We start from the raw sequence: 20,997 nt of genomic DNA, 5'->3' as shown, positions 1-20,997 counted from the left end.
TGACAGTGAATACCCAATTTATGCACCCATAACCTTATAGCCAAAATCCAAGTCCGCTCATGAGATGCATCAAATTAGAAAAAGCAGTAGTGACGCGTGTACACTAAATCAAACAGGGTAATCAACTGAGTTGGTAACAACCACTCATCAGTCTGAGGCTAGCCATGGACTCCAGATGGTGGTTGGAAGCACAAGGGCAATTTCCGTCACGCTGGCACCACTGCAAGGTTTGTTTGTTTTTTCACACATTCTGAAAGTGGGATTACATCTAGAGAAGAGGCTATATTTCTTGCTGTATTCCTCAATCCTGCACTTTGCTCTTCTCCCTGAAGATTCAGACTACGGAAGGTCCCTCAGCATGGTTATGTACAATGCAAGGCGTTTATGGATAGGGAGGCCGAGCTATCTCCTGAGCTAAGGGCTTATAACAGACATTGTGGGATGCTGGAGTAAGATTACAAAATAAAACCTCAGTTAAAGCTAAACTCCGGGCATGAGCAAAAGTATAACTAAAAGCGAAACTATTTTTTTTAGTTTTCAATAAACTGGAGAGGGATTAGAACTCCTTTAGGTTTTTATTGCTGTCATTGCCCCCGTTCTGGAGATTCGCTCACTTCATTTGTTCTGTTCACTGTTCTCATTGAAAGTGAAACAAAGTGTCCAGCCATGAATACCAGTAGTAGCAACCAGTCTTTATAGTGAATGGGGTCAGGGGTCGCACTCAGCCACTCAGAGCCACAACAGGAATCAGAAGATTTCTGCTGCTACAATTTGCACCGGCCTAAATCGCCAGTGTGAGTGAAGCCTTAACGCAGGGGTGCCCAACCTTTTGAAGAGCAAGGGCCACTTAAGCAGCTTGGTAACCAGTCGCGGGCCACAGAGCAGAGTGGGCGGATGACAGGTCTGTGTACACTCCGCTAATGCAGAGTGGACCTGGACATAGCCCACTCTACTCTATGGGCCCTCCAATCTGCCCATATGGAAGGGGACAGATTCCTTTGTTTTTTTTTGTTTTTAGCGGATCGGATTGAAGGTATGCAGGTGTAAACGGACACAATTCTGTTTACATTTGCAGCTACTTGGAGGTGAATGGAGGGTCTGGTTGGGTCGGAGCGATCATGTGAAAGGGGCCTGAGGCTGCTTTCACAATGATGTGCTGTGGTCTACCCAGAGCAGTGCACCTCTGGCTTTTCTGTGGGTTAGCTGCACTTTGCCATAGAATTCTATTATATCCTGCAGGTGTTGTGCACTTTCTGGAAGCGCACCAAACCCGTAGGTAATAACTGAGGTCTATGGCTCAGTGTAGTTTGAAAGCAGCTTGGTAACCACTGCAGAACAGATATGCCCATATATACACTGATTATAGTATTAAACATACTTTTAATAACAGTCTTCAATTCAGGTATCGCCACCTGTTGCTGTTCCAGGCAGAGTGCATTTGGTATCACTCCGCCTGTGACAGGAGGTGGCGCTATACAGGAAGCATAGTTTTATGTGGCTCTGCTATGCAACCAATTGCTTCCTCTACTGCCGGCTTCATTCACAACACTGATACTCTGGGATGCCAGGTCGGGAACCCGTGATCTGGGCTTGCCAACCAGCCATCCTAGAGCAGGAGGTCGCGGGCCACATCAAAGGGCTCTGCGGGCCACATGTGGCCCCCGGGCCACTGGTTGGGCACCCCTGCCTTAACGTGACCAATAAAAAAATAAAATAAATATATGTATACACAAGAGCAAGTGTTTAAAAATGTCAAAGCCATTACAATTTTATGATAAGCACAACTCCTCAAAATGTAAACTCACTGATCTTGTACTAAACATCCCCTTTAAAGAAAACTAACCATTAATGGGTATGTATGTCAATAAGAAGAGTGACATTTTTATTTTTTAAATATTTAGATCTTCAGTTTATAAACTCACTAGAAAAACCAAAATGGTAGATCAACCTACATATGTTCTGTAGGGAAAGTACAATCGCAAAGTAAAATAAATGTTGTACTATTAAAGCGGGAGTCCACCGGGACTCCGCGTTTTTTTTTAAAAGCCAGCAGCTACAAATACTGCAGCTGCTGACTTTTAAAATAGTGACACTTACCTGTCCAGCGCGCCCGCGATGTCGGCACCCAAAGCCGATCTCTAGGTCGCCTGTCGGGTCCTGCCGCCGCCATCTTGGGTATGGGAATCAGGAAATGGAGCCTTTCGGCTTCATTTCCCGGTTCCCTACTGCGCATGCGCGAATCGCGCTGCGCAATAAGGATGCTCCCCGCTGCCTCTGGGATCTGTGTGTTTCCCAGCAGGCAGCGGGGCACTTGCGGGAAGGGTCGGGCACTTGCGGAAAGGGGCATAAGTTACGCCCCTTTCCGCAGAGAGCTATCCCGGAAGTGGGTGCAGTTACCTGGATTATCCAGGTAACTGCACCCCCCTCCCCCCCCGAAAGGTGACGATTGTGGCACCGGAGAGGGGGAGGGTTCCGATGAGCAGAAGGTCCACTTCAGGGTGGACCTCCACTTTAACATTTAGATCAACCATAGTGATAGTACATTTCTCAAACAAGCCGTCATTGCGTTCAGAGAACACTTTGTTTTCAAGATTATGAACTCACGTAAATGGTTAAAATCAATATGCACCATCTATAGTGGAAGTGTGGATAAGTAATTAACTAACTAAAACAGATTATAGTCCATAAGGGAGTGCCCATTATGGATATCCAAAAGAAAAAGAAAAAAACAACACTAACAGTAATAGAAGGTATTTGTAATTCTTGATGTTTCCGTGGATTATAAGGTTGGATATTCCTGAATTTTGCTCATCACTTGGTAAGGAGAGTCTGTAAGGCTCTAGGTCAAATCACTAATATGAACAGTCTGCTGCTTTAAAAAAAAAAAAAAAAAAAGTCAACAGTCTGCTCTCTTGTAAAAGCAACCCTAGTGGCTAACTAGCTGCTGGATTGTTTTAACAAGCAGTGGGAGGAGATGGAAGTGGTTAAGAGCCATTTGTCAGTAACACACAGGTGTCATTTAAGTTGACCATAACCGGAAGTAATATTTTGAAAAGACTGGCAAGAGACTACAGATTAAAGTTACAGAAGAGTGAATTTACACTGCAGTAGAGAGCTGCCGAAGCAATTTAACACTCCAGCAGATCTCCTCTGCCAGCTCAAGTAGGGGGCAGTGTGGTGCATGATTCTGTGCATCACAGGGCTGTCTTGTTTTGTACAAACTTTAAAGTGTACAAATTGTACACTTCATTTACAGTAATGTACAGCAGTGCGATGAGCTGCGCTGCTGTGTGCAACCATAGGCTATGTTGCAGTGTGAATGACACACAGGAAAATGGTTTCCTGTGTGTCCCTAAAGTGACAGAAATTTTACCATGCAGTAAAACCTCCGTCACAGCATATAGTGTGAATTCACCTTAAATGTTGGTTATAGTAGTCATATACAGACTTGTTCTATAATGTTGAATATTTTGTAGCCAACCCAAGCCACTTTTTCAGGTCTGAGTTTCAGGCACATACGCCAGCATTAATATCCACACAGGCAGCTCCAACACAACAAACCAAACACCATGGAATGTCTCAGGGCAAAACTGAAGTGAACTGGACAAGCTATGAAATGTCTTCAACATTACAGAAGTTTAGTTAAATGTAATCAGCTACTATTGGCTATAACAGGAATGAATATGACCTTCACAGACACACAGAAATGTCCCATTTGTGTATGTTATCATTGGGTCTTTAACATAATGCCAAGTCTTTTGTTTTAGATTAAGTGGGCTCTTCAGCTACCAGTGACCTAAACAATTAACACAGCATAAAACTATGTTACGAGGTGGTATCAAAAAGTTTTGAGAGCAGTTTTGTACCACGCCAACTGAGGTCAGCTCAAGGCTGCACACACAGTCACAGGGAGCACCAACCTTCATAAGTCCGTGTGCCAAAAGACATCGTCCTGTTTACATCGGGAGCTGTGCGACTTGTGATTATCTGACCACGTGTGTTACCACGTCTGCTATTTCATCATGGACAGCAATTTAGAACAAACACCAAATGTGAAATGTGAATTTTCAAATGTGAAAATTCTGTGTGAAACTGGGCAAATCTAAAAACAGACGTTTGACATGATTCGCTACGTTTATGGGAATGTTGCAATATCGCAACCTGGAGGCATTCTGTACACAGATGGTGTAGGAACGTCCCTATGAAATGTAATTTCCTGCTTGCGCGATTATCCCAGTCATTTTCTGTTTAGAAGTCTGCACTAAGATACAAGTCAGATTTTGGGCATTCTCTGCAACAGAACTAGAACTAGAAGGTATCCCATCTAAAGGTATTATGATCACGCAACTTTCCTCATTAAAACCCTAAAAATGCAGCAGCTGTTCAATAATGAAAGCAGTTCCCATATTTACTCTGCACATGGATACAAACAGCCATTTCTTCAGGTAGGAATCAGCAACAAATTTGTTAAAATACCTGCAAAGTACATAGATCACCCAGAAGGGAATTATTTTATTATCCCCCTTTTAACCCAAAATCACCAACCTAAAGCCACCTAAAACTTTATCACAAAAAAAAAAAAAAAAAAACAGCAATATATGCATGCCCTAGCTCTTTAAAAATATTTCCTCTGCAGTCACGTGCACTTCAAACATACAGGGGTTAAATGATGCCACATAGGTGCAAGCATTATACTAGTCTATGCAGGCAAACGTCATTACAAAGATGTGCGCATTAACAAAGTGGCAAATAGGTCTTATATGTAAAGGCTCTTAGGCTGTAAATCACCTTGGCCTTTTTCCTCTAACCTAATCTACAGCATGTTATGACACTAATTTGTACAGGTTCATGTTTCTTTTTCTTGAAGGTTGCAGTGATTTTTTTTTTTTTAATTCTCATACAGAAAGAGAAAAACAAAAAAAACTTATGAGCAAAATCATTTTTTTAAAATGAAAATAAATCACAGTATAAAAGAGGTATTATATAAAACTTCAATAAACCAGACTCATATGTTTACATATGTGCAGATTACTTGATATGATATATATCTTACCTTTAAAGTCCACCTCTCCATTTCCATCCGTGTCAAATATGTCTATTACTCGCTGCACAAGGGGGTTCTGTTGCAGTTCAGGTAAAGACATGAATTCCTCTACACTCAAAGATCCAGAGTTGTCCAAGTCAAGCTTCTTAAACCTCTTTCCTAGCCTTTTGATCTCATCAGCATCAACTACAAGAGAAAAAAAAAAATGTGCACATTAATAGGGTATTTTATGCAGCCATAAGAAAAAAATATATACATATATATAAAGTTATATAAGGACAAAAGCTAAAAAGCAACAAAAAAAAAAACTTTTGCTCCTTGTACTGACCCGGCTGTTTAAGTATGTGCAGACAGACAAAATGTTAAATGATCAGTCCAATTACCTAGTTTTCTGCCAGTGCCAGCCATAACAGTAAAAACTGAGGCTCACTTGGAACTATGCTAACTCCTAGACTAAGCAGACAGGCACCGCTAATGCTTGCTTAATTCCACATGATCACATGGCATAATTAATATGGACAAGCTAAGCAGATCATCGGTCATTCCCTGCAGGCACAGTTGGAGGGTACTGAATGAGTGCAAGAAGATTTTACAACACAATCTGGTCTGTCATGGGGATGTTTACGAGGAAATTTCACTATTAGCTTGTTTTGAAAGCAAGATTCAAATCTTAAGATACACATATGGAATGTTACTCAAACCTGATCATACCGGTTATTTTACTATGCTGCAGATTTCAACGTTTTATTTATTACAGGGGAAGGAGAGTTAATCTTGAATTCCTCAGGTCCTCAAAACTCTTGAAAAAAGTTTGAGGAACTGGGGTGGAGGTATTAACACAGAAAACTAGAGACCCGTCTCATATATAGTCTGCAAATGTACTGTCAATTAACCACTTGCTGACTGGGTCTGACATTTTTTTATTTTTTCTTGTGAACAAAACTATTTTGCTAGAAAATTAATTAGAACATCCAAACACACACTATATATATCAGAGACCCTAGAGAATAAAATGGCGGTTGTTGCAATATTTTAAGCCACACTGTATTTGCACAACGGTCTTCCAAATGCAATTTTTTGGGGAAATACACTTTAATGAAAAAAAAAACAAAAAAAACAATGCACAACATTAGCCCAATTTTTTTGAATAATATGAAAGATGTTAAACTGAGTAGATACCCAACATGTCATGCATTAAAATTGTTAACACTCGTTAACACTCGGATGCTTTAAAAAGAAGGTTTACTGGTTGCTTGTTTAGAGTTTCAGAGGAGGCCTAGTGCTAGAATTATTGCTCTCGCTCTAACGATCTTGGCGATAACTCACATGTTGTTTAAACACAGTTTACATATGTGGGCACGACTTACTATTACAAGGGTCAAAAAGACCCCAGATCTCTTACCTTTAAAAGCAAAAAAATAAAAAATCCTGTCTGCCCAAGAACAGGAAGTGACATCAGACATTGCTCCTTTTCTCCAAGGGCATAGAGCCAAGTGGGGGCTATATTTCCCTCACTACCTACCTAGCCTTCAGTAGGTTCCAGGCTTACAGGTGGCTCAAGTAAGCTTGGAACCGACCAGAAAGTGTCGGTAGGGCACCTCTCCCGCCGCCTATATAAAAAAGTGATCTTGCAGCAAATCTGCCACTGGGATGACCTTCATCAGAAAGTTGGCCGCCTGAGGGAGGGGGCGGGGGGGTGATACTGGGATTATGACATCTGCAGCCATAACCCCGGTATTTAACTGTAAAATGACACATTTACAGTTAGGCAGTCGGAAAGCGGTTAAAGGTTTTAGTTTATGCTACGCACTTTTTTTGCGGTCTGAATCCCGTTGGGGAAAATTCCCTTCACTTCCTGCCCAGAGATCCAAGTGAGAGGAAATATCTACAGTAAATTGTATCCCTCTTGGACAATTTTAAGACTTCCCCTCACATCCTGCCCTGAGGACAACTAAGGCGTCATGCACACTGGTTTATTGTAAAACGCGGTTTCTTCTGACAAAATCAGAAAAAACAAAAAACAAACAGAAAATCAGCGTTAAAGGATAAGTTCAACTTTAAAAAAAAAATAAAATGCACATCTTATTGTAGATTTTAAAAAACACATGAGCACATACTGTAGCCAGTATTTGGGAGCCAGAATTATTGTTGGTTGGTAGGAGATCAAATACTTATTTTACTCACTGAACTGCAACTCAATTTATAACAATTGTATCTTTTTTTCTGGATTTTTGGCCGATATTCTGTCTCTATCATTTAAAATTCACCTATGATAACCTTTAATTTCTTTTTAAGTGGACGAACTTCAAATAATTAAAGTTTTCCCCCACTGTATATGATGCATCTAATTTGCCAACTACCCATCACGTGTTTGGAGGCCCTTGAGTATCAGAACAGTCAAAATACCCACAAAAATAAGCACATTTTGAAAAGCAGATACCCAAAAGGTATTTAAGAGGAAAGAAACAATATATTCCCCAAGTCTCCAAAATCATTTTTTAGGCCTCTCTACCTTCCTCACACTGTCATTGGTGCCAACGAGTACCATGACACCATGACAGCCCCACCCAATAATCTGTCCACCCAATCCACGATGTGCCAAACCCAAGGTAAACATACTGCTCGGTGACCACAGCCTTTATGGCAGATTACCCTCTACTCCTAATAATGCTATACATCACAAATATAAAAAACAAACAATATTGCACAAAAATGCAAACTATAATGCTAACAGCAGTCCTTGTTCCTACGAGCCAAGTAAGCCTAGACTACTAGTACGCTTCTGCTGCCAGAAATGTAATTTCACTGGCCAGGAGGTACAGGAGTCTGAACAAAAGGCGAACAAGCGTGTTCCTGCGTTCACAGAAGATGGCTGGGACTGGTATCTCGCAAGAATGTAATCAGTGGGATGAGCAGATGGGTCAGTTAAGGTGGGAAGCAGAGACATGGTCAACAACAAGCATATGAATGGTCCAGGAGGCAGACAGAATCATAGCAAATAAGCCAATCAAGATCAGTTAAGATTTGATCTGCAAACATGCAAATTATCAGTCCAGGCATCACGTAGAAACATAGCGATTAAATAGGCCAGGGTCAGTTCAGGGGGCAGACAGACAACAATGCATTGATGTAGAGGTGATCAGGAACACTGTTGCTGGCTTACACTGTTCAGGTGACAATAGGGCTGGTCTGGCTATCGATCCGGATTTTTTTTGCAGTTTTCACTGCCCTAGTGATACTGTTTTGTGTGGCAGTGATCAGAATACTGCCGTTTTTGGATGCAGTGATCTGGTGCCAATGAACTGAGGTGGTGGCCATCAGGGACACTTGCTGGCTAAACTGGTATGGGGACTGTGGCTGCACTGGCGATACTGTACTGGGGTGGCTAACAATCAGACACTGGCTGGTTACTCGAATGGACACCGCAATCAGAGCGTGCTGACGGGCGTGTAGACAGGTGGATGTTGCTTCAGTGTATAGCACGACACCTTTTCCAGTTGCCATGTTTTAGACAAAATAGACCATGGGCATACACTGAAAAGAAAGGGTGCAAAATAAACTTCCATCGTTGATGGCAGCAATCGGAAAATACAACAGCACTGGAGGTTAGTAGCAAATTGAAATAATAAACCTGTCCACATCACTGCCACACTGCAAGGCCAGAACCCTCCAAAAGTACCTATACTTTCATATATGTAAAAGTAGTTCCCTTTATAATGCTAAATTGATCATGCAGATTAAAGTTTAAAAAAATCGAATTAACCACTTCAATACCGGCACTTAAACACCTTCCTGCCCAGACCGATTTTGAGCTTTCAGCGCTGTCACACTTTGAATGACAATTGCGCGGTCATGCTACACTGTACCCAAATGAAATTTTTATCATTTTTTTCCCACAAATAGAGCTTTCTTTTGGTGGTATTTGATCACCTCTGCGGTTTTTATTTTTTGCTAAACAAATAAAAAAATACCGAAAATTTAGAAAAAAAAATTTTTTTTGTTTCAGTTTCAAAACTTTGCAAATAAGTAAGTTTTCTCCTTCACTGATGGGCACTGATGGGGTTACACTGATGGGCAATGATAAGGCGGCACTGAGGTGGCATTGATGGACACCGATATGTGGCACTGATAGGTGGCACAGGTGGGCATGGGTAGGCGGCACAGGTGGGCATGGGTAGGCGGCACAGGTGGGCATGGGTAGGCGGCACAGGTGGGCATGGGTAGGCACTGATAGGCGGCACAGATGGGAACTGATAGGCGGCATTGTATTATAATATATTGTACTAATGGATGCCAATCAATAATGCATGCCAATCAGTGATGCCTATTGTGGGCACTGATTGGCATCCATTATGGGCACTGATTGGCATCCATTGTGGCACTGATTGGAATCCCTGGTGGTCTAGGGTGGCATACCTTGTCCTTGGCATCCCTGGTGGTCTGGTGGCGTTCCTGGTGGTCCAGAGTGGGCATCCTCGGGGGGGCTGTGCTGATAATCGATCAGCACAGACCCCCCCCTGTCAGAGGAGCGGCCGATCGGCTCTCCTCTACTTGCGTCTGACAGACCCGAGTGAGGAAAGGCCGATCACCGGCTTTTCCTATTTACACTGTGATCAGCCATGATTGGACATGGCTGATCACGAAGTAAAGAGTCTCCGTCGGAGACTCTTTACCGAGATCGTAGTTGCCGGGTGTCAGATTGACACCCCGCAACAACGATCGGGGCAATGCGCGCCCCCGGGGGCGCGCAGCGGCTCATAATCCTGATCACGTCATATGACGTCCGGTCAGGATTATGCAACCACTTTGCCGCCGTCTATTTGCTATAGGGCGGGTGGCAAGTGGTTAAAGTACCGTATTTAATCGGATATAACACGCACCCCGATTTAAGAGGGAAGTGTCAGGAAGTTTTTAAATAAACCACTTTGAAGCAAAATAATGGTCAGTGAGAATCAATACAGCCTAATCTATGCCCATCTGCAGCTTCAGTGCAGCCTGTTCTGCACCCATCTGCCCCATCAACGCAGCTCACCATCTCTCATAGGAAATCACTGATCCATCATGTTTACTCGGCTCTCAGTCGGTAGTCACATACGCAGTCCCTCCTCCACCATTGGACCAACTCCTGTGATGGATAGAACACTGGTCCAATGCCGGTGGCGAAAGCGGGACTGTGTGTGACTAGGGAGCGGAGTTAGAGCAGAGTGAAGAGGAGATGACGGCTCTGATTTCCAGTGGCACTCGTCCCCCTCCGAGGTACGCCGCTGATTTCCCTCCCAGGGGGAAAAAGTACGTGTTATACACCAATACAGTAAGTACATCTGGAAAAAAATTATTTCAGTAGAATGCACCTTCATGTATACACATTAACCATAAATGTTGCCAGCTTGGACACAGCACGATTTTGGCAGCAGGCATCAGCCAAATGATGTATGGCTTGAGATCTGCTGTGTCTACAAACACACACAACTCTAAACAGAGCAGTGATCTGGATGCTTGCTGGTTTTTTTCCTCCCAAGAAAAGAGACAAAAATAAAAATAAAAAACAGCGCACATATTACCCGTGTTGGGCACACAGTTAACCCCCTGATTGCCCCTTCCAAGCCAGTGTAATTAGTAGAGTGATAGTGTACAGTATTATATCCGATTACTGTAACTATTGATGTTAGTGTACCTCCCAGCGAGGATCTGTTAGCACAGGATTGCCCGCCACCCCACCACAGTCCCATTATAAGTCACTGATCACTGCCATTACAGCATCATAGCTGTATAAATTCCAAATATATAAGCTTGTAAACTCCATAAACTTTCACACAAATCAATATACACTTATTGGGATTTTTTTTTTTAACCAAACATATGTAACAGACTACATTTTGGCCAAAATTTATGAAATGTAAATTTTATTTTTGTGTTTTATAACAGAAAGTAGAAAATAGTTTTACGTTTATATAATAAAAACCCAGTGGTGATCAAATACCAGCAAAAGCTTTATGTGTGAAAAAAAAAATGATATAAATTTCATTTGGGTAAAGTGTTACATGACAAAGCAATTGACAGTTAAAGTAGCACAATGCTGAATAGCAAAAACAAATGCTCTGGTGATGGAGGTAAAACCTTCCGGAAGTCAAGTGGGTAAGGTTTTATTTTGTTTCTTTTTCTAACTTGGTGTAATGTTTTTGTTGCAAAATCTAAAGTTAGGCACTCCAAAGAAAAGGAGAAATAGACCTCATACTGAAATTTCTCTAAAATAAAGAATACAACAGCCAAGCTAAAAACAGACCACATTAAAAGTTTGAAATGAATAGGAAGCCACTAAAAACCACAGTGAAATCAGTATTGTGCAGTTTCTGGGAACTTAGGAGAAATTTTTCACAAGACAGAGATGGACTACGTAGGTGAGGAATATTTCAATAAAAATGATCAAAAGGATATAATGGACAACTTCACCATTCTTAAGGTGACCATACACGGATTGAAATTTGTCCAGTTCAGCAAGAATTGGCCAAATTTTGATCCATGTATGGGCAGGCTGGTCGTACAAAAAAAGTTGATCGTGTTCAGGTTTTTCCCACTCAATCAGTGCCACTGGCTGTAGCCAGCAACACTGATCACTGTATTCTGACTGTGGTGAAGGATCCCTGCTACAAGAATACAAAGGCTCATTGGGAAGGATTCCTCCATCTGAATCAAGTATGTGGATGGGAAAATCAGCTAAATTTTGTTTTCGTTCATCCTGCAGAACGAAAATAAAATAAAAAAATAAAAATAATGATGAATGTATGGCCAGCCACATCAGTAAACAGCCAAGTATAAAACACTAACACCACCATAAATAAGCACAATCAAGATTTAAGCTTTCCAACATACACTCAGCACGAGTCAGAAAACAATTCTGGAGAAAGGGATCCTAATGAGGACCACTGTGAGCAGCCAGGGACAAAAGGTTTAAAGCAGTGGCCTAAAAAGTAAAATACCCTAAAAGTAAATCTCTAGTGAAAATATTTCTCCAATGTTTAAGATAGTGTGGATGGATGAAAACCCGCTCAGGTTTTTATAACAGTGTCCCAGCTACCAGGAGAGAGTAATGGGAAGTGCAAAATCTTAATGCCGTGTACACACGACCGGACTTTGAGGGACTAGGTCCGGCGGTCTTTCTGACGGAGTTCCGGCGGACCTTCCGAATGAACGGACTTGGCCACACACAATCACACCAAAGTCCGATGGATTCGAACGTGATGACGTACAACTGGACTAGAATAAGAAAGTTCATAGCCAGTAGCCAATAGCTGCCCTAGTGTCGTTTTTTTGTCCGTCGGACTAGCATACATACGAACGGATTTCTCGGTCCGGCGGAGTTCTGGTGGAAAAATGTAAAACATGTTCTATTTCTAAAGTCCGCCAGATTTTTGGCAAGCAAAGGTCCGATGAAGCCCACACAAGATCGAATTGTCCGTCGGACTCATTCCGTCGGACTCATTCCGTCGGACTCATTCCGTCGGACTCATTCCGTCGGACTCATTCCGTCGGACTCATTCCGTCGGACTCATTCCGTCGGACTCATTCCGTCGGACTCATTCCGTCGGACCTTTGCTGTCAAAAAGGCCGGTGGTGTGTACGCGGCATTAGTTTTTAGGAGACAAGGAGGTGAGCGGCAATCCTCTAATGGGAATACATGTTGTGCTGCCAATTGTATGAGTGGAATTCTACTCAAACAAGAAATTTCTATTGGTTATATTGTCAGAACAGGAAGCTAGGACAAATGTACCCAAAAGACACAAAGAACTAAACATGACCATTTTTAACAGATCTCTACAATCTTATATTAGCTTTGCCTTGCTTTAGTAGTAAAGGGTACACAAGAGACTATATAACATAGTCCAAGTCATTATTGGGCACAGCTATCAGCACTGCATAAACTGTATATAGCAGAAACTGCACAGGGAGGCAGTGCTGTGTCCCGACAATGGTAAGGAGACTTGCTGTCTGCTGCCAGAACAAAATTTAAATTGGCTTACTCTGTACCACTGCCAGAAAATAATGTTGTGTGCTGTATATAGTTGATGCTACATGCACTTTATACAGCACTGACAGCAGGTGCGTCTATTAGTAAATAGGTAGGCCCAAACAAATTTACGTTGACAGTAAACATGGACTTAGGCATTATGTTAGGAGCTCCAGCCGGTCCCCATCCAGCATTCCACAATAAAATCCATATTCCTTAAGGGTCCATGGCAATCTGGGATGACAGCTCAAGACAAAGTTCACACACAGCCAGTCAATGGAGTGTCAACAAGCAGTAGGACTTTTTGAATATGGCTACAGGACATTAATGCAAATGCTTGATTGATTTACCCCCAGAGCAAGAAGGTCAGAGCAAGTGAAAGGGGGGGGGGGGGGGTAATTTCCGCACGGCAGAGTGGCAGGGGGTGGAGCAGGATACCATACAAAGGGGGATAGTAGGGTATATTGCAGTAGCGGTTTCCTTCTCATGCAGAGTGATGCAGGGAAGAAGCTGTGATAGTCCTGGTTCCGGTATGCTATTCCCCACGAGCCCTCCCATCTTCCTCTCTCACATACAAACACCAGGGATGAACGGGGGGGAAAGGGGCCAGTCGAGAACCGTGGAGACTCTCATGATGCTAGAGTGTCAGCAGTGGAGAGGAGTTATACCAGTTAGCTACCTGCAACCGACTAGTGGATCGCAGCAGAATCCCTGGGACCTCTCGATTAAGAAACCCTGACCTAGGGCCTGTTAAAGTGGTTACAAACCCTTACAAATACCCAGTGAAGTGACTAGCCTCAGGTGATAAAGCAATAAAACAAAAAATCCTCCTACATAAGTTGATAGGGCAGAATTTACACAGGATCTTTGCTCTGAAAAGCAGGGGGCGGAGAGCTTTCGTAGTTACACTCTGTAGAGCTCGGTGAGGGGAGCTCTGAGCCCCGACTGGTGGGAAGGGACACATTCCCCCTTTAGGCTGGGTTCACACTGCTGCGGGGGGGAGATCCGGATGCGATTCGCACCACACTGCAGTGCAAATCACATCCGATCTCCGTAGCGATGCGAGTTCAGCCATACAGATAGTATGGCCGAATTCGCATCGCTCCCGCAGCAAACTCGCACGGGACCCTTTTTTGGTCCGCAGCAGAATCTGATCGCATGGGTGTTCACACCATGCGATCCGATTCCTGTGCAAGTGTGCAGATCGCACTGCGATATGCGGACGGATCTAGGGGTGTCATTAACATTTCATTGACACTCCCAGCCGTTCGCATAGGGCAGTGTGAACTGCCGGCGGGAGGCATGCGATGCGGGAAAACGCCGCGGATTCGCGGAGTTCCCGCATCGCTGTGGTGTGAACCCGGCCTAACACAGCTCACAGGAACAGAGCGGAGGCTGTCAATCTGCTGGGGCTCCCTCCCCTGTCACCATTCTTCTCTTAGTGTCAGGAAAACCTATCCAGAAAGGACTGATGCTGACAGAGGAACAAGACCGCAGAGAATTGACAGTGCTCTGGATTCAGACATACACACTAGAGGGATAGGCTTTGTTCATATATCATGTCTGAGGTTTACAGCCACTTTAATGTGCACAGGAGAGGCTATGATCAGTATTACATTGATTTGTATGCGTTGGGACATTAGAGTGCCTCAAGGAACATGTTCACTTTACTTAGCTTTTGAAGTAACAGATTAGCTATCAGCTACCCAAGCAGAGCATTACCTCCTCACTCCTGAAGAATGCGTCATAGGCAAAAAGGTAGAAAATTTATTTTCAAGAAGGTCCCAAGCCTTCATTATATGCAAGAGAACCAAATTACGCCATAGGGTTGTTTGAGGATAAGCAGATATCTCCCCACTTGATTAAATGAGTTTTACTGCCCATGCATGGTCATCCTCAACACATACATTAGTCTTTTTTTTTTTGCTCTAGTCACATTTAGAAGCGAGAACCCCTGCTGAACACGAGCCATTCAAGTAAATGGGGTTGTGCTGCAACTGCCCTGCAACTATGTGCAATGCCAGCGCAGTGTTGCAGCATTTATATGAATAAAGCACGCAGTAAAGAAGCAACATATCACCACCTGTCAAACGGGGATTGCTTTTCAGAGGGGCAGCAAAGGTTGCACATATATAAACCAAGCCTAAAGTGATCCTTCAACGTGCCTTGATGCTACTCTCACTGCAAGTTTGCAGACAGCATGTTTGAACAAAAATACATTCTTTATGACCCCTAATGGCCAGCCAAATTTTTTTTTATTTTTTATATTTTTAAGCTTTAGGTCACATAAGAGTTCAGTTGTATTATTTGGGACAAGGAGCACTTTTTGCGCAAAGCAATGGTGATTTGATAACGCCAAAAAGGCACTCCCATTGATTCAAGTGAAGTGTGACTTTTAATGACAGGTCCACTTTAAGAGTATTTGATTCATAAGCACAGTGCTGAAGGCAAGAGACAAGGCGTCTATTTCCATCTCTTGGCTCACATTACACAGGCAGTGCCCTTGAAGATATACATAGACACTTGTATTCCAACATACTACACAAAATCAGAAAGAATAACTGCACTGATGGCTTGGACTAAGGATTTCCCTGAGAAAACAGTCTTCCAAGGACAAGATTAAAGCGGGACCTTTTATATAATATCCAATGAAATATTAATATTCAAGGGGTTTTCCAGCTTCGCCTGAACAAAATGTTAACCGTCTTGTTCTCTTTATAGCAGAGCACAGCACACAGCAAAAGTGATGAGAAGCGGGCATGTTAGACGAGTCGGTCATGTCATCACCGGTCCTCCTGCCATATCACTCCCAAACTAGTTATACCTTCTACACATACAAAAGGTCGATCTTTCATAGGGCTCTTTTACACTCCCGGTGGAGGGAGGTGCCCCCTGAAGAATGATCTGTGGTTACACTGTTTTTCAAAGGGCATTCAACGGGGTGGTGATGATGTGATATATCAACTCCTTAAAGCCCGATTTAACCTTATAATGCCACACTCCTGCCCTGCAATTGTTTCACACATCTGAGTGTTTTGTTGCCTGTAGCAAAACACTTGTCACTCAGAAAAGTACAAGAGCTTATTTTATGCAGATTAGCTCCATAGACTTCAATTGGAACGCCTGAAAAACGCTCAACATGAGCAATTTAGGAGTGTTTTGTTGCATGTTTTCTGGTAAAACAGCAGCTCTCTACCCCCAATTCTCCTCCGCCTAGTGCTTTCTATTGGCTAAAATATAAACACCTGAAGCTTGAATACACATGTAAAATGCTTCTAACACTCAAATAAAAATGCCTGTAAAATCGCCCTGCTCAAGTGTGAATGGGGCCTTCAGGTTCACTAAGCTTTAGATGCAGAACCTCGCTGTATGGACCCACCCCTCGCCTCTAGATAGGATTCTCCTACAACCTCTTAGTCTCTCACTCTTCCAAGATGTGCAGAGCCCCTCCTAGGGTTGCCACCTCATCCCTTTAAATCCAAACACATTACACAGGTTCTGTGGCTAATTAGGTTGGTAATTAAACTCACTTAGTGCCTTATGTGCATTAAATTAGCTTCAGTGTAGTTAATGTGTGAGTTTAACCACTTCCTTCTCCGCCCATAGTCAAATGATGTCCGCAGGAGGGATCTCCCATGCTGAGCGAGCATCATATGACGTCCTCGGCTTACGGCCACGATGTCCGCTGGGCACCTGCGATTGCCGGTAACAGAGCAGGGACATGGATCCGTGTGTGTAAACATACAGATTCACATCCTGTCAGGGGAGAGGAGACCGATCGTGTGTTCCCAGTACAGAGGAACACCATTTGGTCATCTCCCCTTGCGAGTCCCCTCCCCCTACAGTTAAAATCACTCCCTAGGTAACAGTTAAACCCCTTGACCGCCCCCTAGTGTTAACTCCTTCACTGCCAGGGACATTTATACAGTAATCATTGCATTTATATAGCATGATTACTGTATAAACTTGAATCGTCCCAAAATAGTGTCAAAAGTGTCCGATATGTCTGTCGCAATGTCACAAAAAAAAAAAAAAGCGCAGGTCGCCACATTACTATTAACATTTTTTTTTTAAATGCCATATCTCTATCCCCTATTTTGTAGAAGCTATAACTTTTGCGCAAACCAATCAATATACACTTATTGCAAATATTTTTTACCAACAATATGTAGAAGAATACATATCGGCCTAAACTTAAAAATTAGGATATTAAAGCAAAAAGTAAAAAATATTTTTGCAAATTGTCACTCTTTTTATAGCGCAAGAAATAAAAACTGCAGAGGCGCTCAAATACCAAAAGAAAGCTCCATCTGTGGGGGTGGGGGTGATAAAAATTGAATTTGGATACAGTGTGGCATGACCACGCAATTGTCAAAAGTGCAACAGCGCTGAAAACTATGGAAAAACTTTTTGGGACAATAACTTACATACAAGTTAAAATTTAAACTAATTTTAACATTTAAAATTAGCACTGATTATTCATGTTTGTGTCCCATAGACTTTAATGGTGTTCGTGTGTTCTGCCAAATTTTTTGCCTGTTCGGTATGTTCTGCTGCGAACCGAACCAGGGGGTGTTTGGCCCATCCCTACTGTGGATTACCTCTCCTGGCTGGAGCACAAACCATCACCAAAGGCCCTGAGCTGTGGCCAGCTCCTGGTCTAACACAAACATGAACACCTATTTACTCACAAGGCCTGCAGGTCTCCGGCAAGACCTAAAATGCAGGCTTGAAAGCTTTATCCCACCCAAGACACTTTGAAGCCTTCAAGCTCCAGGTACCAATCCAGGATTACAAAACCTGGAGAAAACTGTAAACAGTTTTCTCCACTCACAAATACTCTGGAGGTCCGCACTCTGCATTAGTGCGAACCCTGTGTGATTCCTACATACATTATAATGGTGTGGCCTCGCACTGCCACAATATATACTGAAAGTATTTCCTTCCATTATTTTCAACCATTTACTGGTAAAAAGGACAAAAACATAGCAGTCTTCCCTTGGAACCCATCTGACCATAAAAACTAGGTGAGGATTTAAGAAACAATACCTAAATTGGATGGATTTTGTTTTTATTAGGTCTAAGCAGATTATATCCTGTGAGATGTGATTGGACATTATGTTGTCTAGAAAAATCAGTTTGGACTATACTGCCAGAATGTTTATGTTGAGAGAAGTGGGATTGTACAATATATTATGTCTTGTGTAGTAGTTATCTGTGGCATTACCCTATAACAAAACTAAAACTGTGAAAAGATTGCCGCATGTGTGATCGTCAGACGTATGCTGCATTTGGTGCCACTGGTAGTCAACTTTGGACTGACACTACATCCCTCCCACAGCTTACACACAAGGTAGTAAATGCCCCCCCTGTGTGATAGATTTGTTTCCCTAGTACAGGCCTATTCAGGGACAACAGCCGGAGAAACCGACAACCACATACAGAAATATTCAAACTTCTCCACATGGGCTCTGAGAGGAACATGAATGACATAAAGCAAGGTTATGTAAAATAACTAAAGCCTTTGAAGAAGACACAGCTAAAAAAATAATATGTAGGGTGACAATTAGGGCTGAAACAACTAATCGATTAAATCGACAACTAATGGATTATGAAAATAGTAATCGATTCATTTCATAATCGATCAGCCAGTAACATAATGGGGTTAAACTAAAATGAGCTCTTTATAGTACAAAAAGTGCAAATAATTGCTACTGTAAATATTACTTTCACAGTTCTACAGAAAAAAAAAAAAAAAAAAAAAAAAAGTAGTGATTATCTGCTTTTTTTTTTACTATAAAGGGATAATTTTAGTCTTTTATATTACTAAATGTCTTGGACCTGGTTCACATCTATATATATGTTTATGGTGCTTTTTACAGAAACGCACTACAGTTCATTTACATGGTTTCCTGAGGGACACGTTCATATCTGTGCTTTTTTTTTCAGCCGCTGCGTATTTGGAAAGGGTCAGGGACTTTTAAACGCAAAACGGTGCTTCAAGTCAATATACTTCAATAGAGAAGCTGCAGAAAAGCATGCAATGTGTTTTTGAAGCAATTTGTGTTTTTTAATCTGCCCAAAAAAAAATGCAAAACCGCAAATTGCAGTAAAATCACGTGCGCAGAAATTAAAAACGCACAGCAAAAAAAGCACTGCAGAAACAGATCAAAAGCAAACTGTATAGGTGTGTACCGAGCCTTATGCTGGCCACACGGATCAATTTTCAGATGGGAATATTCAGAGGAAAAATATTTGTACATTCGCTGAATGAAAGAATTTTGTTTGAAATTTTCACTTGTTTTTAACATTCTGTTTTTAAAATGAATGTAATTTCTGAATGAAAACCACAAACACTGTCCGAAAATTCCTTTGACCAAGCAGTTTTCTGATTTGCAAATTTTCCAGTCACTGTGGTTTAAAATGATCAATTTGACCCCCCCCCCCTTTTTTTTTAGGTTATTAACCGATTAATCGAAACAATAATCGGCCAACTAATCAATTATGAAAATAATCGTTAGTTGCAGCCCTAGTGACAATGCGGAGAATGACAATCTTAGCTGTTTTATGCTGCTCCATTCATTTCAAGGTCTCTGACCTAAAACAACTATGTTGCCATTGAATTTAAAACTCTAGCAGCCATGGCAGCCCATATATTCTTCTCAGTATTAGTTTTAATGCAGTACTGCTTTCCTTACTTTGCTTAGTTAGGTCAGAGAAGAACTTGCAGTAGTACATTCCACACTTGGGGAACTGACATAACTGCAGCTTTTAAAAATGTAATTGGGTCAAGCGAAACACCAGAATTTACAAACATCACCTAAACACGTGAAGCATGGAGTGCTTTTCATATATACAACAGATACCATACTTTTAGGACAGGCATTTTCAAGCAGGGTACCTCCCGAGGTTTCAAGGGGTTCCATCAATTATGACCAACTCATCTGATGGTGCCAGGCCCAACACTGTTTGACAAAGCCAACAGCATAGCCAAATTATCCTTTAAGCCGTTATTCCTACTGACCACCATAAAAAGGGGAATTTTTGCCATTAACCCTTTAAAACAATTTTCAGGACTCAGAGAATTCTTACTAAAATCGAACTTATAAAGGACTCTCTGGAGTAAAAAGGTTGAGAAATATTATAAAAACATAGGGGGGCATTGTTAGATAATATAGTAAATTGCAGTTAAACTGATGATTGAAATCAAATAAATGCAGTACTGTAATGTAACCACTAGATGGCAATAGAACTAAAAGACCCCATAATGAATAGTATTGGGTTCAGTAGAGCAGTGGTCATCAGCCCTGTCCCCCGAACCCACAGGCCAGGTTTGCAAGATAACTGAAATACATCACAGGTGAGATCATTTGCTGCTCAGTGATTGCAGTATTCTAGTCTGCATCTTCCCAAGGTAGTACATAAAACCTGGTGGACCGGAGCCATGCTTGCCATGCATCTTTCAGCGACATCACTTCCGCTGTGGTGGAACGCATGGCCACCTGAATAGGAAGGGAAGGTGCCAATAGAATATACAAAGCCTGATCTTCATTGCTTTTAATGTAAGTGTGCAATTGTTGGTTTTAACTGTAAAAACTATTATTGGTGGTCCTCTTTTCAAGGTGCAAGTTTTTGTGAGTGGAGTTTGCAAAGGGGCACGGTGAAGTAGTTTAATACACAAATACTTTTTCTGCATTGGAGCGACACTATTTTAGAAGTAGCACTTTACTGAGAAGACCTTTACAGGAGACATTTTTTAAAAGACTTCAGTGATAAATTCATAAGAATAAAGTATATACATGGATTGGAATTCATGAACACTTTATGAATGCACTGGGTTCACACTATTTCCGCATGCGGCTCACAGCAGGGGTCTAGTGCGTTCCCGTTCACCGCTTCAGGTCCAATTTCAGCCAAATTTTTTGAGCTGAATGCAGACCTGAAAATG

General features: G+C 42.1%; 1 protein-coding gene across 2 annotated transcripts in view; it reads right to left on the bottom strand.

Annotated features, from left to right (window-relative positions):
• Positions 1-20,997, bottom strand: part of PPP3R1 (protein phosphatase 3 regulatory subunit B, alpha) — a 162,436-nt gene that overhangs the window by 22,210 nt on the left and 119,229 nt on the right. For both annotated transcript variants that reach the window (XM_077485942.1, XM_077485943.1), the window contains one exon: positions 5,054-5,230. In XM_077485942.1, coding sequence (XP_077342068.1) covers positions 5,054-5,230 — 177 coding nt within the window. The remainder of the gene's footprint in view (positions 1-5,053; positions 5,231-20,997) is intronic.

The sequence above is a fragment of the Lithobates pipiens genome, unplaced genomic scaffold (genome assembly GCF_037356315.1).
Source record: "Lithobates pipiens isolate NorthernLeopardFrog02 unplaced genomic scaffold, aLitPip1_a1.2 Scaffold_18, whole genome shotgun sequence".
NCBI lineage: Eukaryota > Metazoa > Chordata > Amphibia > Anura > Ranidae > Lithobates > Lithobates pipiens.
The sequence above is the reverse complement of the archived record's forward strand: the minus strand, read 5'-3'. Positions and strand labels throughout refer to the sequence as shown.